An 18530-nucleotide genomic window follows, 5' to 3' on the forward strand; every position below is an offset into this window, starting at 1 on the left:
CACACACACACACACACACACACACACACACACACACACACACACACACACACTCAAAAGGGCAATACATGGTAGAGGTGCTGGAAGACAAAACTGTACTCTGCTGCGCCCTAGTGCCGAAAGTACACCTATTATTCCAAGTATCTGCAGCATCCAAAAAAGAAATTAGAGTGGAGTGAAATGAGCATCTTATCAGCAGATGATGATTTATGCTTTATCTGACCCATGTAGCTCCTGCATTCAAACATTTTATAGAGATGGACTCCACATGACATTTTCTCTACAGGGAAAATCCAGTCGACGCAGCTTTACATTCAATAGCCTAAATCAATTTTGACTAAGAAAATAAAAAGCTGGCAACGATCATTTATTTACACGTCATGTAAGTGAGTCATGATGCAGAAGAGACACTGCAGGAGGACCGAATTTACTGTACGAAAGCACGCTGTGGGGGAGAGAGAAGTGTGTTGTCTATGTAGCCTCTGAGTCTGTGCGTGTGATGTTTGTTTCTGAGCGCGCATGAAATAGAGAGAGAGAGAGAGAGAAAGTGGAAAAGAGAGAGAGAACCGTTTTTACTTTGTTGGTGCTGCGAGTCTTGTGCCAGGTGAGATCATCCTGTGGCTTTGAGGTAGAGCGCGCGGGAGTGAGAAGAGTGGGAGGGCGGGAAAACGCTCGGGAGTAGGTAAAAGTCGATTTCTGACCGGTGTATTTCACATTGCAGATGCAGACAGATGCGCTCATAGACATTATCAATATCGAGGAAACACTGGCTAAGGTAGGCGGGGATGTTTAAACACAATGTGCCGGGCAGCACATAGCTTTTTAACTGTTTATATCGATGCAAATATGTCATAGTTTGCCTAACGGTTGCCTCACAAGACATCTGCCATCTGTGAGTGACACGACGTGGAAGGTGCTGGTGACATAATAGAAGGGTTTTGATTATTTGTTTATTTTTGAGCTTTAGATTTCACTAACATCAAATTTGTCATGGGCATGAGACCATTTAGTTCTTGAGTGGTTCTCTGCATCTCTTAATGTGTGTGTGTGTGTGTGTGTGTGTGTGTGTGTGTGTGTGTGTGTGTGAAGCTTGAGACAGACAGAAATAGAGAGGTTAAAATACAAAGGGAGCTGGCAAGATAGAGAGGGGGAGGCAGGCAGAGACAGTGCAGGTGTTAATGAGGGTCATAGATACAAAGCGGGATACAGTAATGTAAGAGCGTTCTATTTCAGGATCACACAGAAAGTGATAACATGTCAGGTACAGAGTGACTAGCCCACTCCCTATAACAGTCCAATTGGTGTCACGTCTTCCTGGAGACAGATGAGGTTAAGGTAGTTCATTAGGAAGCACAGGACGCCACATAACCTTCCCTGCTGACGCCACATAACCTTCCCTGCTTTCTAGACAATTGACCATTTCTGTGTGTGTGGAAAACTGCTACAGAGTGTGGAATGTTGATGGAAATGTGAACACAAAGTCAGAATCTTGTTGGTCCATGTTGTATGTGAATGTAATGTGTATATTTATTTATTTGTCTCTCTTTTAGTGTGACAGTATGACTCTGTCCAGTGCCCCACCTTTACGCAGAGGAAGTACCCCTGTGCCAATCAAACACCAGCTCAGACGAGAGGAAGCAGTCCATGATGATTGTGATTGGACATCAGGGTTGGCTGGACCTTCTCCTCCAATCAGTTTCAGCCCGGCGAAGGATGAGACCATCGCCTCAGCGGCAGAGGGGAGACCCCCCTCTGAAGGGCCCTTTCGAATTGCCCTGCTGGGGCAAAATGGGGTGGGCAAGTCAAGCCTTGCTATCGCCTTGGCTGGGGATTTGGATAGAACTGCTTCTGTGGATTCTGAAGGTACATTGATTGGTGTTTGGATGTTGGACAGTGTTTCAACAAAAATATGCCTATGATGCTAACAGGTAGAGCGTGTGCAATGAATAACATCCCAGCAATGTGTATGTCTTGTAAATAAACATAAGCTAAAACCCTTCTTCCCCTCATCTCCCACCTGAGACTTGCCTGCTGTGTCTCTCCCTCAGGAGAGGGCTATATACGTACTGTTACCGTGGACAACGAGGACTGCACCATCCTTATCTATGACAACTGGAGGCAGGTGAGCCATACTACATCTCTGTGGCCCCACTCTACCCCAGCCTTCTCTTTCCACTCCTTTCCACTCCTCGCCTGTCTTATCTCATGGGTTAACTTTTAATGTGGGGGTTTTGGTGTAGTTTTTCTCGATGTTTAGTCATGAAGTGTTGCCCGATCTCCCTGTCTTTGATCAAGCAGTGGAAATATGACATTCCCATGTGGGAGTCTGTGATTGGCTGGATAGGAAGCCTATTATCAGGTTATTTCCCACAGGATTACCTCTGTTTATCCTGAGCGTGCTTCAAACACATGCGTTCATGGATGTGTGAGGGACAGTGGTGTAAAGTATTTAAGTAAAAATACTTTAAAGTACTACTTAAGTAGTTTTTTGGGGGTATCTGTACTTTACTATTTATTACATTTACATTTAAGTCATTTAGCAGACGCTCTTATCCAGAGCGACTTACAAATATTTATATTTTGGAAAAATTTTACCTTTACTTCACTACATTCCAAAAGAAAATGATGTACTTTTTACTCCTTACATTTTCCCAGACACCCAAAAGTACTTGTTACATTTTGAATGCTTAGCAGGACAGAAATTGTCCAATTCAGGCACTTATCAAGAGCACATCCCTGGTAATCTCTACTGCCTCTGATCTGACTGACTCACTTAACACAAATGCTTTGTTTCTGAATGATGTCTGAGTGTTGGATATGCCTATGGCTATCCATAAATGTAAAAAAACACAAACAATTGTGCCATCTGGTTTGCTTAATATAAGGAATTTTAAATTATTTATACTTTAATTGTACTTTTGATACTTAAGTACATTTTTGCAATGACATTTACTTTTGTTACTTATGTATATTTAAAACCAAATACTTTTAGAATTTTACTCAAGTAGTATTTTACTGAGTGACTTTCACTTTTACTTGAGTAATTTCCTGTTAAGGTATCTTTACTTTTACTCAAGCATGACAATTGGGTACTTTTTCCACCACTGGTGAGGGAGGGAACTGCTCACTGAGCAGACGTACTGGGGACATTTTTATCCTTCTGCTTGTTCTGACTCAGCTGGAGGTTGGGTATTGCAAAATTATCTCTCTGTAGGAGGTCTCCAGTCTGGAATCACAAGAGCTTGTGAAGTTGTATTTTTCCTTTTCGTTTACCTTAATCAGCAAAATGTGAATTATTGTGTGGATTATAATTAATGGACATTTTTGAAGGGGTTGATACATTTTTTGTTAGGGCAAATGATTACAAACTTTAGAAGCCTTTTTCAACCTTGATTACACTACAAGTTCGGAGTTCCTGCAACCACAGGGTGATCAAATTACAGTGTTTTTTATCACTTTGGTGCAATTTTCACAAGTATGTGGTACATTTTCATAACTCTAAGCATGAACATCAAAACAGATCATCAAAATGGCTCATGTTTCAAAACTCTAAGCACATTTCAATTTACTGAGTACAACAAATAAATTCACAGTCACTTGTTCACTTGTTCACTGCACCAAATCTCTCTTTCAATTCAGATGCATTTTCAATCTAAGTATCTGCTTTTCAATATTCACTTTACTTTTGTATGATTTTCCTGAATTTTTTAACAATACAATTATCTATCACTTAACCATGTAGTGCCTAGTTAACATATATAGTTTGACTGACATATTTCTCAACATTCTCACAACCTGCCATTGGATACAAATGATAAAATAATTGTGCATGTCAAGTTTTAGTCAAATACTGTATGGAAAATTATATTTACCCGCTAATATTCTTTCTTGCTATTGGATTAAATGGTAGTTAAAATGACTAAATGGAGCCTATCATTATCTGATGTACAGTATGGGTGACTAAGCAAAATGTTCTCATGGTATTTCACGGAAAACGTAGATTTTCCATGAATGACTCAGGGGTGAAAGATGTGTCCTATATCTAAGGTCCTATAAGATAGGGGGATTACAAGTGCTATCCGTTTAGAGTTTTTTACTTAAGAGCTTTGGAAATATACAATGTGCAGTGATTGAAAAAAACAGTAGATCCTACATCTGTAAGTGGATCACTGACGTTCTTTGGTTGTCTTTTAGGAGATACTGATCTTGGTGATGCTGCGCTGTCTCATCTGTTCAGAAGAGTTTGAGTTAACCTTTTGATGCAGTCTCAAGAGGGAAATCTTAAATTCCGATTTTAGAAATCAAATGTAGCTTTGCTCACACAGTGTCCCTGAAGCGTTTTCAGTGACTTATGAAGGATTCACTCAAAGGGCTTCCAGTGTGTGTGTTTGTGTGTGTGTCTCATTGTATTCTCTGTGTGTGTCATCAGTAATTGACGTGGTTCCCAGTTGGTGTGGTATGGTAATTTGTCTCTAGGCAGCAGGGAATCATAGAATGAAAGAGCACAGGGCTTTGCTTTCACTCTTGACTGGTGCAGGCAGCAGGCTTTCACTGTATACCACTAGAACAATCATTCGTTTGAAATGTTGAAAAACACAAGTACACACACTCTTTGATATGACTCTGTCTGTCATAGAGCACTCATCATGCCAGAGTTATAATTACATGTTCTTACTGACTGTCATTTACAAGGCTCTCAGCACAGCAGTCGGAAAATGTGGACACAAACCACATAAAGAAAGATTTTTAGGGAGGGAAGAGCTGCCTCCCTCTACCTCTTCACTTGGTGACTTATGTAGACCCATTGTAATGGGGGGGGGGGTCGATCCATTTACGTATCGGGATATTCTTTTTGACGATATATTGTTTTGACAATATCTCAATATTATTATTGCGCTAGTTGGCTGTACCTGCACTAAAATTCCAGAATTTTTCCTTCATAAGTTGTTCTCATCTTCTTTTTACATAGGGAGCCAATTTCTGTTCAGCACTTTAATTTCCTTGATCAAAACTAATTTTCTCATGGCTCTCTTTTGTCCCTCTGCAGTGGACATATGGTGAGCAATATGTTTGGAACATCGAATCGGAATAAAATCACAGTATCGAATCGCAATACTTATAGAATCGTGAGAATAGCAATATGTATCGTATCGGCACCTAAGTATCGTGATAATTTTGTATCATGAGGTCCCTGGCAATTCCCAGCCTGAGTTTCTACCTGGTTTGAACATGCGTCCTTTGGCATGATCTTGTCCATATTCTGATTGTGCCCACGTTTTTTGATAGGTGTAGACAATTAAACAGGCACTGTGATCTGATTGTGATCAGATCTTCTTGACCACCTCTTGAGGTAGTCAGACACGCATTGTGTCTGGATGTACAAGTGTAGACCGATCTGGACAGTGAAACCATTTAAATCATCATTATCCCACCCTCTAAAATCATTGACAGGCGGAACTTTTTACATATGCCATCAATATGTGTCTTCAAATAAATAATTAAAGATTGTTTGGAAAATATAGCAGTGAAATCATTTTCTTAAAGGGAAATCTGGTCACAATGCAGACACAGTGGACGGATAAGAGACACGTTTTAATACCATGAGAATACACATTTCTGAAAATGTGGGCACAATCAGAATGTGGACAAGATCAGGACACAGGACCCATGTTAGAGCCAGCTATAAATTAGGCATATGATACATAGAAGTTTATTCTCATTAAAATTCCTATGACTAAATGAAAGATAAAGCGGTATGGTTGTGGTGATCTCTCTCCCTCCCTCTCTCTCTCAGGACCTGTCTGCTCTGCAGTGTGAGGTGTGTGTCCTGGTGTTCTCTGTCACGGACAGGCGTAGTTTCCACCGCACCGCCCAACTTCGCCTCCTCCTCAGGGAGACGCAGCCACAAACTCCCATCATCCTCGTGGGCAACAAGAGTGACCTGGTCCGTTCGCGCGAGGTCAGCACTCAAGGTGAGGCAGATTGACCCTCTCTTTGTTACAGCACAGTGGTAGAGTGGTCGCCCTTTGTCGCTGCAACCTCAACCTGCAGTATTCCATAGTGTATACCTTTTCCTACAGATTATCTATTCCTATAGATGCTCTCTTTTCTCATTGCCTTGTCTCTGCCTGCCATCTCCACCCAGTGTGTCGACAGGTTGAGTTTTATGCTGTATCTCTGCAGGGTACTGCGGTGAAGGGAGAAATATAGGAATATAGACAGAAAGTGGCACAGCATTTCAGCTGCAGTGCAGTGTGGGAGTATGGGAGGAAGGGACTGTGCATGCTGAGAACTGTGCATGAGATACTAAGAACATACCCACTGGATCCAGATCATCTATAAATCTTTGCTAGGTAAAGCTCCGCCTTATCTCAGCTCACTGGTCACCATAACAACACCCACCCGTAGCACACGCTCCAGCAGGTATATTTCACTGGTCATCCCCAAAGCCAACACCTCCTTTGGACGCCTTTCCTTCCAGTTCTCTGCTGCCAATGACTGGAACGAATTGCAAAAATCACTGAAGTTGGAGACTTATATCTTCTTCACTAACTTTAAGCTTTTAGCTGTCAGGGCAGCTTACCGATCGCTGCACATATATCACTCCAGTGTAAATTGTAATTACTTCTTCACTATTGGTCTTTTATTGCCTTACCTCCTTACTTCATTTTGCACACACTGTATACATATTTTTATATTGTGTTATTGACTGTACGTTTGTTTATCCCATGTGTAACTCTGTGTTGTTGTTTTTGTCGCACTGCTTTGCTTTATCTTGGCCAGGTCGCAGTTGTTAATGAGAACTTGTTCTCAACTGGCCTACCTGGTTAAATAAAGGTGATATAAAATTAAAATAAATAAAAATACGCATTAATCTTTTCATCTAGATGTACATATCAACTGAGGATATGGCTGTGTGGTGTGTTAAGAAGACGTACCTGAGCTTGGCTGTATGGTCACCACAACCTATAACACACATGAACACAAAACTCTCTTTCACCCCCACCTGTCTATGTGATGTGTGTTGCTTCAGACTGCAGCTCCTCAGACCTGGCTGTTTTTGGGATCATGTTATGAGTGTTGTGTAACCTCAGAACCATGTGGCCTTTGACTTATTATGAGGCAGAGAGCAGAGCAAGGCTTTCTGCATAATTACTTTCACAGGAACTGGGTGAAAACTGCCTTCCTTCTCGCTTTATAATATAGCTGAACGAGCGTGCACAGAAGAAAAAACATTAACTATATTGGTTCTCTCTTCCTCTGCTGTCAGGGATGATTTTATCTCTCTAATTAATAAATACGATTTTAATTAAGACTAATTTGGGCAATTGCTTCTCATCATCTTTCATCATCTGGCTTCTCATTCCCTGTGATTTCTGTGTTGCACTCTATCTTTAATATGTGCTTTTTCCATCTTTTGAATAAATGCGTTCAATTATGTGTGTGTGTTTGTATTTGTCCTAGGGATAGTAGTCTGTAATGACACAAAAAATCCAGAGAGGCAGGGATGTTTATATTGTAGTGTTTCTGAGGTCAACCAGAGGGGAGCTGGGCTGAGTCACAGCACAATAAGATAATAAGAGGTGCTTCAACATGTAACTAATATGGATGAACCTGTGACAACAGCACATCACCGTGTACCCAATCTCATCCGAAATGCCCTCATCCTAAATGGGTAATGCGTTTACCACTGACAACTGTGCTTATTCTCTCTCGCTCTCTCTCTCTCAGAGGCCTTCACCAGTGCTACTCTGTTTGACTGTCTGTATGTGGAAATGTCAACCTCTCTGGACCACCGCACAGTGGAGCTCCTGGAGTCTACTGTGAGGTTAGCCAGAGGCCTCAGTCCAGTGCCCCCAGGGGCCTATGGGCACGACATGGCTGGCGGCCTGGAGAGCATCACCCACCGGGCCAAGCGTTTCCTCACTAGCCTGGTCCCACGCTACCCCCGTGAGAGGGAACGAGACGGGGGCAAGTTCTTCAGACAGAAGTCCCGCTCCTGCCATGACCTGGGAGCCCTGTGATCAGGGATGAGGGAAGGATAGAATGAGGGATGTATAGAAAGAGAGAGGGGTGGCTAGAGAGCGAGCAAGAGGGAAATAGCATGTAAGCAATTGCAAAATAGAGAGGGATTCAAAGAGGTAAATTATGGTGAAGAGAAAAGTGAGTGATGAGTGGAGGATACAGTAATGGGGATGACACATGAATGAAGCAGAGAAGACCAGGAAGAGAGAATGGCATTAAAGAAATGATGGACGTATCTGGGTTGATTCAGGTAGAAATGTTGTTGTAGAGAACCATAGAGAAGAGTGAATTAGCTGTTGAACCCCTGTAAATACAATCCTAAGCATCATACTGCAGTAGTTTGACTGATTCTCCATCTCCATTCCCATGTGATTTCATTGAGGGCCAAATAAAATACTCTGAGAAGTCATGAGAAAGGAAAGTGACTCTTTTTTATCTGGTTATGTGTCTCTGTGTTGTGATACTTCAAAGCCCAGAAACTTAATTGCATGCTTTTTGCAAGTGCAAGAGAGCAATCACAGTAGCAGCCCTGGTATAACATGGTTTTCACAGTGATTCAGATTTTGACGATTCACTTGCTTTTTTTAGTATCCAGACAATCTTGTATCCATGGGGATACAGAGAGGGGGTAGAGAAAGGGCCAGAGAGAGAGACAGAGACTAAACTTAGAAAAGGCATAAGATAGAAGGATTGAGGCGATGGAGAATGGAGCCAGGATTTATTGTATGTAGAGTGATCATTGCCAGGTTACTGTTGTCAAGGAGACAAAGAATCTTTGTGCCATATGAATTTTGTGTTCAACATTTCCCTTACAAAATTAGGGTACACTTTGGGGGGAATTAATTCGATTTCAGAATGTGTTTATTTTGGGGAGGAGGAGTGCCAGATGGCACTTTGTCAGATATCAGTATCACACAGCATCACACTACTACCCTTAGTTCCACTCTTCATTCAATCCCACTCACACCCACACTATTGAAGAGCAAGCATAGAAATAGAGTATATCATCATGGGTCTTCATATCATTGTCATGGACTTCATCAAAGAGAATGGGAGAACACTTCTGTAATCAGGAAGAAACAGAGTTGGAAAAATCACCACCTTTAAATGGTGCCATGAAATCATATTTTCTTTGTGACTCATTCCCTTGGCTCCAAACCCCTGGCTGGGAGCAATGGGGGTGGATACTAGATACTGGATACCTGAAACAGGCAACAGGCTCCCCCCTGTGGTTAGATAGCACACTGAACCAGCATACTGTCTTGTCTTAGAATAGCTTTTCTACTCAAGACTAAGCAGGTGTAAAATAAATGCCTGAGCGGAGTTCCCACATCCAATTTTAAGGGCAAACAAAAGCAAAGATGGTGGATAACGATGGGGATCCAGCTGTTGTCAAATTAACTAATTACTTTTTTGCATTTCAGCTAACCTTAACCCTTTTCCTAACCTTAATCTGCCATTTACCATTGATTTTTTTTGACAATAAGTAGTCCAGAGTGTCCCCTCCCTGATTAGAAAAAAGTGAGCGAGAGGGGTGTCACACTTAATGGTCGTGTTTGAGAGCATCAAAACCGTAATATATCATGGGTAAATTGTGACTCACTGACGGATCGACAAATAATGAGTAGTTGATGCAAGGTGATTTGTAGATCAGTCAGTCAGCAGCCGCCTGCAACGTCGGCTGAGCTGTAGTCAATGAATAGCATTCTCATGTAGGTGTTCCTTTTGTCCAAGTGGGAAAAGGCAGTGTGGAGTGCAATAGAGATTGCATCATCCGTGGATCTGTTGGGGCGGAATGCAAATTGGAGTGGGTCTAGCGTTTCTGGGATGATGGTGTTGATGTGAGCCATGACCAGCCTTTCAAAGCACTTCATGGCTACAGACATGAGCGCTACGGGTTGGTCGTCATTTAGGCAGATTACCTTAGTGTTCTTGGGCACAGGGACTATGGTGGTCTGCTTGAAACCTGTTGGTATTCCATACTCAGTCAGAGACAGGTCGAAAATGTCAGTAAAGTCACTTGCCAGTTGGTCAGCGCATGCTCAGAGTACACATCCTGGTAATCCGTCTGGCCTGCGGCCTTGTGAATGTTGACCTGTTTAATTGGCTATGGAGAGCGTGATCACACAGTCGTCCAGCACAGCTGATGCTCTCATGCATGTTTCAGTGTTGCTTGCCTCGTAGCAGGCATAGAAGTAATTTAGCTCGTCTGGTTGGCTCGTGTCACTGGGTAGCTCATGGCTGTGCTTCTCTTTCTAGTCTGTAATAGTTTGCAAGCCCTGCCACATCCTACGAGCGTCGGAGCCGGTATAGTACAATTCAATCTTAGTCCTGTATTGATCTTTTGCTTGTTTTGGTGGTTTGTCTGAGGGCATTGCGGGATTTCTTATAAGGGTCCGGGTTAGCGTCCCGTTCCTTGAAAGCGGCAGCTCTACCCTTTAGCTCAGTGTAGATGTTGCCTGTAATCCATGGCTTCTGGTTGGGGTATGTACGTACGGTCACTGTGGGGACAACGTCATCGATGCACATATTGATGAAGCCAGTGACTGATGTGGTGTACTCCTCAATGCCATCCGAAGAATCCCGGAACATATTCCAGTCTGTGCTAGCAAACCAGTCCTGGAGCTTAGCATCTGTGTCATCTGTCCACTTATTTGTTGACGAGTCACTGGTGCTTCCTGTTTTAGTTTTTGCTTGTAAGCAGGAATCAGGAGAATAGAATTATGGTCAGATTTGCCAAATGGAGGGCAAGGGAGAGCTTTGTACGCTTCTCTGTGTGTGGAGTAAAGGTGGTCTGGAGTTTTTTTCTTCTGGTTGCACATTTAACATGCTGGTAGAAATTAGGTAAAACAGATTTAAGTTTCCCTGCATTTAAGTCCCTGGGCACTTGGAGCGCCGCCTCTGGATGAGCGTTTTCTTGTTTGCTTATGGCCTTATACAGCTCATTGAGTGCAGTCTTAGTGACAGCATCGGTTTGTGGGGGTAAATAGACAGCTACAAAAAATATAGATGAAAACTATCTAGGTAAATAGTGTGGTCTACAGCTTATCATGAGATACTTCCTTTATATTAGATTTTGTGCACCAGCTGTTGTTTACAAATATACAAAGACCGCAAATCCTTGTCTTACTGGAGGCAGCTGTTCTATCTTGCCGATGCAGCGTAAACATCGCCAGTTGTATATTATCCATGTCGTCGTTCAGCCACGACTCGGTGAAACATAACATACTACAGTTTTTTATGTCCCGTTGGTAGGATATTTGTGATCGTAGCTAGTCTATTTCATTATCCAATGATTGTACATTGGCTAATAGGACTGATGGTAGAGGCAGATTACCCATTCGCCGTCGGATCCTTACAAGGCACCCCGACCTACGTCGCCGATATCTCTGTCTCTTTCTCATGCGAATGACGGGGATTTGGGCCTTGTCGGGTGTCTGAAGTAACTGGAACATGCTTAACACCCCAGCCATCCTACAATCTAAGCTTGATGCCGTCAAAAAAAAAAATTGGTCCATTACGAGGTGAGTAATCGCTGTCCTTTACGGTCATAAGAGACAGTGGCAGAAACATTATGTTCAAAATAAGTTACAAATAATGCGAAAAAAACACACAATAGCACAATTGGTTAGGAGGCCATAAAACGGTAGCCATCTACTCCGGCGCCATTGTTCTATATAAACCAAGTGATGTGTCTAGGTAGGTATTGCTCCTGAGCCACACTTCCAAACCACCTCTTCAGTTCTGAAGACATTGGCTCGAATCTAAGTTGTACCTTTAGAATTCAAGAGAATAAACAACTAAAGAATACTTCACTTCTCAAACACCAGGACCATAGCCCGTAAAAACAAAACACTGGTTTTCCAATGTCTGTGCATGGATACGAGATTTTGAAAGTAGCCAATTCCGTGAACGAGATACTAAATTTTATAAGGAAGGGCGGTATGGTGGAAGTTTCTGATGAATTGCCAGATACCAGTGCTGTAAACTTCTTCTGGTTTAGTGAGGTCCAGCCTATACTCTGGTGTTTGACACAATGGTGGGTGAGACACTTAGCATTAGCAATAAAAGAGCACATGATAAACTACGTCAAGATTGAACACATAATGTGGAGGTAGCAGCATGCATACATACAGTCACATCGGATATTATTGGCACCCATGATAAAGATGAGCAAAAAAAAACTGAGCTATAGTCGTTTTGAATGCAATTTTGTTGTGGGGAAATTCTATTATTTTATAGTGTAACAATTGCTCAGAGAAAAGCTTTATTTAACAAGCCAAAAAAACAGATAGGTGTCAAAATGATTTGTCAACCCTAACGTTTCTTATAAAAACAATTAACAAAAATGTACTCTGCATTAACATTCTACTTTTAAAAATTAATCTCAGTTTAAGGAACTGTATTGTGGCCTTTCATGGCTTTCTGTTTCACTGAGGTATAAAAATGAGGTAACACATGTCAAATCCATTTGTCATCCATCACCATGGGGAATGGCAAAGAACTCAGAAAATTAAGAGACAAAAATGCCAATTACACACTATTATGGCAACAATTAAAACCACTGGAACAGTGGTGAACTTGGTGAACAGTGGTGAACCAAGTGTGTCTGTGTATAGATCAGTATTTGTATTCAAATCAAATCAAAATCAAATCAAATGTATTTGTCACATACACATGGTTAGCAGATGTTAATGCGAGTGTAGCGAAATGCTTGTGCTTCTAGTTCCGACAATGCAGTAATAACCAACAAGTAATCTAACCTAACAATTCCACAACTACTACGTTATACACAAGTGTAAAGGGATAAAGAATATGTACATAAAGATATATGAATGAAGGATGGTACAGAACGGCATAGGCAAGATGCAGTAGATGGTATAGAGTACAGTATATACATATGAGATGAGTAATGTAGGGTATATAAACATAAAGTGTCATAGTTTAAAGTGGCTAGTGATACATGTATTACATAAAGATGGCAAGATGCAGTAGATGATATAGAGTACAGTATATACATATACATGAGTAATGTAGGGTATGTAAACATATTAAGTGGCATTGTTTAAAGTGTCTAGTGATACATTTTTACATACATTTCCATCAATTCCCATTATTAAAGTGGCTGGAGTTGAGTCAGTATGTTGGCAGCGACCACTAAATGTTAGTGGTGGCTGTTTAACAGTCTGATGGCCTTGAGATAGAAGCTGTTTTTCAGTCTCTCGGTCCCTGCTTTGATGCACCTGTACTGACCTCGCCTTCTGGATGATAGCGGGGTAAACAGGCAGTGGCTCGGGTGGTTGTTGTCCTTGATGATCTTTATGGCCTTCCTGTGACATCGGGTGGTGTAGGTGTCCTGGAGGGCACGTAGTTTGCCCCTGGTGATGCGTTGTGCAGACCCACTACCCTCTGGAGAGCCTTACGGTTGTGGGCAGAGCAGTTGCCGTACCAGGCGGTGATACAGCCCAACAGGATGCTCTCGATTGTGCATCTGTAGAAGTTTGTGAGTGCTTTTGGTGACAAGCCGAATTTCTTCAGCCTCCTGAGGTTGAAGAGGCGCTGCTGCGCCTTCTTCACAACGCTGTCTGTGTGGGTGGACCAATTCAGTTTGTCCGTGATGTGTATACCGAGGAACTTAAAACTTACTACCCTCTCCACTACTGTCCCGTCGATGTGGATAGGGGGGTGCTCCCTCTGCTGTTTCCTGAAGTCCACAATCATCTCCTTTGTTTTGTTGACGTTGAGTGTGAGGTTATTTTCCTGACACCACACTCCGAGGGCCCTCACCTCCTCCCTGTAGGCCGTCTCGTCGTTGTTGGTAATCAAGCCTACCACTGTAGTGTCCTCCGCAAACTTGATGATTGAGTTGGAGGCGTACATGGCCACGCAGTCGTGGGTGAACAGGGAGTACAGGAGAGGGCTCAGAACGCACCCTTGTGGGGCCCCAGTGTTGAGGATCAGCGGGGTGGAGATGTTGTTACCTACCCTCACCACCTGGGGGCGGCCCATCAGGAAGTCCAGTACCCAGTTGCACAGGGCGGGGTCGAGACCCAGGGTCTCGAGCTTGATGACGAGTTTGGATGGTACTATGGTGTTAAATGCTGAGCTGTAGTCGATGAACAGCATTCTCACATAGGTATTCCTCTTGTCCAGATGGGTTAGGGCAGTGTGATTGAGATTGCGTCGTCTGTGGACCTATTGGGTCGGTAAGCAAATTGGAATGGGTCTAGGGTGTCAGGTAGGGTGGAGGTGATATGGTCCTTGACTAGTCTCTCAAAGCACTTCATGATGACGGAAGTGAGTGCTACGGGGCGGTAGTCGTTTAGCTCAGTTACCTTAGCTTTCTTGGGAACAGGAACAATGGTGGCCCTCTTGAAGCATGTGGGAACAGTAGACTGGGATAAGGATTGATTGAATATGTCCGTAAACACACCAGCCAGCTGTTCTGCGCATGCTCTGAGGACGCGGCTGCGAATGCCGTCTGGGCTTGCAGCCTTGCGAGGGTTAACACGTTTAAATGTTTTACTCACCTCGGCTGCAGTGAAGGAGAGCCCGCAGGTTTTGGTAGCAGGCCGTGTCAGTGGCACTGTATTGTCCTCAAAGCGAGCAAAAAAGTTATTTAGTCTGTCTGGGAGCAAGACATCCTGGTCCGCGACGGGGCTGGTTTTATTTTGTAATCCGTGATTGACTGTAGACCCTGCCACATACCTCTTGTGTCTGAGCTGTTGAATTGCGACTCTACTTTGTCTCTATACTGGCACTTAGCTTGTTTGATTGCCTTGCGGAGGGAATAGCTATACTGTTTGTATTCGGTCATGTTTCCGGTCACCTTGCCCTGATTAAAAGCAGTGGTTCACGCTTTCAGTTTTGCGCGAATGCTGCCATCAATCCACGGTTTCTGGTTTGGGAATGTTTTAATTGTTGCTGTGGGTATTACGTCGCCGATGCACTTTCTAATGAACTCGCTCACTGAATCAGCGAATTCGTCAATGTTGTTGTTGGACGCAATGCGGAACATATCCCAATCCACGTGATCGAAGCAGTCTTGAAGCGTGGAATCAGATTGGTCGGACCAGCGATGAACAGACCTGAGCGCTGGAGCTTCTTGTTTTAGTTTCTGTTTGTAGGCTGGAAGCAACAAAATTGAGTCGTGGTCAGCTTTTCCGAAAGGAGGGCGGGGGAGGGCCTTATATGCGTCGCGGAAGTTAGTTAGTATTAACTATTTGATACAGTATTTTGTTGCTGATCTTTATCAAGGGTGCCAATCATTTTGGAGTTCTGTACAGTACATTGCCATAGTTAATTATGGGTTGGAAGGTGTCTTGTACACATTTTCTCAATGTAATACTGGGGAAGGGTCAATGCTGCGTTGGTTCTACTTTTGGCAATACGATTTTTGATTTAATTCCATTGTCCAAGTGTTGCTCAATCTCCCCTCTACCTAATTTAATATGAGAACCAAGACCCCCCCCCCCCCCCCCACAAAAAAAAATAACAAAAATAAGTTGGACTTTTAGTTTCTCCATTGTCTAACCAAGTCTTCAAGCAAGAAATGCAGTCACTTGACAAAAAAAGTTACTGCCCACATAACCTAAAATAACTGCTCAGTTGTCATAAACCTTGGTCAACTCAGATAAATGTCAAATTTCACTCACATCTTATAATTTAAGTGATTTCCACTTCCAAATGTATTTTTTATCTCAAATGGACCACCCCACGTAGGAAACAACCGAGTTAGATTGAATATGTAACCCTAATGTACAGCAATCAAGTTCTGAAACTTTGGAAACTTGTTTTTCATCACAGAGTCAAATGATAATGAAGAACAGACCATTTAATCCTTATCAGGACTTATTTTTCAAGAAACTGATAGAAAGAGTTAAGGAGGTAGAATGTGATCTCTATAAACCTAGTGATGTGTCTAGGTAGATATTGCTCCTGACCACACTCCGAACCACCTCTTCAGTTCTTAAGACATTAGCTCGAATCTAGGTTGTACCTTTAGATTTCGAGAAAATTAACTAAAGAATTTTTCACTTCTCTTATTGACTTCTCAAACCCCGGCCTGCCTGATCTGCTAAGTCTGCTCCGCTAGCGTTCCCGGAAGTCTTGCGATGTTGCATCTCTGAGTTTAGAAACTCAGTGACCATGGTCTGAATCAAGGCCCTGAATTCATACTGTCCAGTCTCAACTAATCCTGTAGGTTATTCCAGAACCACAGCCCGTAAAATCAAAACACTGGTTTTTCGAATGTCTGTGCATGGATATGAGATTTTAATAAGTAACCAATCATGAACGAGCTGCTAAATTTCATAAGAAGGGTGGTATGGTGGAAGCTTCTGACAAATGGCCAGATACCAGTGCTGTAACATTCTTCTGGTTTAGTGAGGTCCAGCCTACACTCTGGTGTACGACACAATAGGGGGTGTAACACTTAGCATTAGTAATAAAAGCACACATGATAAACTACATCAAGATTGAACACAATGGAGGTAGCAGCATGCATATCTGCAGCATGTAGTCACATCTGAAATTATTGGCACCCTTGATGAAGATGAGCAAAAAATACTGAGCTTTAAGCCTTTTGTATAGATTTTATTTTTTGGGGGGCTTTCTATTATTTTATAGTTAAACAATTGCTCAGAGAAAAATATTTTATTTAACAAGTTTAAAAAAAATATCTCCAAAAGATGTCAAAATTATTGGCACCCTTAACGATTCTTGTAAATAAAATTAACAAAATGTAATCTGAATAAATACTACTTTAAGGTAATCCTAATGTAACAGTATAACTTTAAACCGTCCCCTCGCCCCGACACGGGCGCGAACCAGGGACCCTCTGCACACATCGACAACAGTCACCCACGAAGCAGCGTTACCCATCGCTCCACAAAAGCCACGGCCCTTGCAAAGCAAGGGGCAACACTACTTAAGTCTCAGAGCAAGTGACGTAACTGATTGAAATGCTACTAGCGCGTACCCGCTAACTAGCTAGCCATTTCACATCCGTTACACTCACCCCCCTTTCAACCTCCTCCTTTTCCGCAGCAACCAGTGATCCGGGTCAACAGCATCAATGTAACAGTATAACTTTAAACCGTCCCCTCGCCCCGACACGGGCGCGAACCAGGGACCCTCTGCACACATCGACAACAGTCACCCACGAAGCAGCGTTACCCATCGCTCCACAAAAGCCACGGCCCTTGCAAAGCAAGGGGCAACACTACTTAAGTCTCAGAGCAAGTGACGTAACTGATTGAAATGCTACTAGCGCGTACCCGCTAACTAGCTAGCCATTTCACATCCGTTACACTAACATAATGTAATGACCTGACTAGATCATAAAGGAACAATTGTCCAGACAGGGGATTGAGTTTACGAATTGACGGTTTATTAACCCAACTTTACACAGGCTACTGTTTGGCCGTAGCCCACGCCAAATAAATGAAAGATAACCACACGCCATCCGTGACCTTCTCTTGTGAAGGCCAGACGTAAGAGAGAGAACAAAAGCTAAACCTGGTCTTAACTTCCAATGCTCCATCCCCCTGCCCAACACCCCTCCACGCCACTCCGCCAACCGCCAGGATGCCCGGCATCAGAACATTCCAGGCATTCCCGTGATTGGCAGATAGCAGGTTGACTGGCATGTCGGACCCCGCGAACACTGGGTACCGGTAAGTACAACACAACCACCTACCAGCCTAACACAACACACAGCTGTCTGTGCGGGTCACTACAATAATATATATTCTGGAATCCAAGCCAGATTTGCCCCAAGGCCTAAATTCTTAAACATTTGGGAAATATATTTTTCAGTAGCCTGTGTAATTTGGGACAATATATGCTTAACACTATCAAGATGATCATGCATTCTTGATAGTCTGATATCACTGCTTGAAATTCTGGCTAATAAGTGTTTTTTTTATATATATATAAGGAAACATTACTGTGCCATTCAAAAAAAAACTTAGATTGGACATTATGAGTAACACAACAGAAAATATATTGCTAAACATTACATTTTCAAAATACTTACCATATATACACACACAAACGCATGTGGACAGCCCTTCAAATGATTGGAGTCGGCTATACCAGCCACACCCGTTGCTGACAGGTATAGTAAAATTGAGCACACAGCGATGCAATCCCCATAGACAAACATTGGCAGTAGACTGGCTTTACTGAAGAGCTCAGTGACTTTCAACATGGCACCGCCATAGGATGCCACCTTTCCAACAAGTCAGTTCATCAAATTTCTGTCCTGCTAGAGCTGCCCAGGTCAACTAACTAATTTTATTGTGAAGTGGAAACGTCTTGGAGCAACAGCTCAGCCACGAAGTGGTAGGCCACACAAGCTCAGAATGGGACTGCTGAAGAGAGTAAAAAAATCATCCATCCTCAGTTGCAACACTCACTACCGAGATCCAAACTGCCTCTGGAAGCAACGTGAGCAAAATAAATGTTAGTCTGGAGATTCATGAATTGGGTTTCCATGGCCA

The 18530-nt window shown here is 42.7% G+C and overlaps 1 protein-coding gene across 4 annotated transcripts; it reads left to right on the forward strand.

Annotated features, from left to right (window-relative positions):
* Nucleotides 1-425: 425 nt before the first annotated feature.
* LOC129869615 (GTP-binding protein REM 2-like) lies at nt 426-8446 on the forward strand. Of its 4 annotated transcripts, XM_055944180.1 has the most exons (6): nt 426-604; nt 722-775; nt 1551-1863; nt 2049-2122; nt 5795-5972; nt 7732-8446. In XM_055944180.1, the coding sequence occupies exons 2-6, from the start codon at nt 722-724 to the stop codon at nt 8022-8024; spliced, it is 912 nt and encodes a 303-aa protein (XP_055800155.1). In that variant the 5' UTR covers nt 426-604; the 3' UTR covers nt 8025-8446. The 4 variants fall into 4 exon arrangements, with proteins under 4 accessions (XP_055800155.1, XP_055800157.1, XP_055800156.1 ...); XM_055944182.1 differs by lacking the exon at nt 722-775; XM_055944181.1 differs by lacking the exon at nt 722-775 and having other exon boundaries at nt 593-682.
* The last annotated feature ends 10084 nt before the right edge of the window (nt 8447-18530 follow it).

Source organism: Salvelinus fontinalis, chromosome 14 (assembly GCF_029448725.1).
Source record: "Salvelinus fontinalis isolate EN_2023a chromosome 14, ASM2944872v1, whole genome shotgun sequence".
Classification (NCBI taxonomy): Eukaryota; Metazoa; Chordata; class Actinopteri; order Salmoniformes; family Salmonidae; genus Salvelinus; species Salvelinus fontinalis.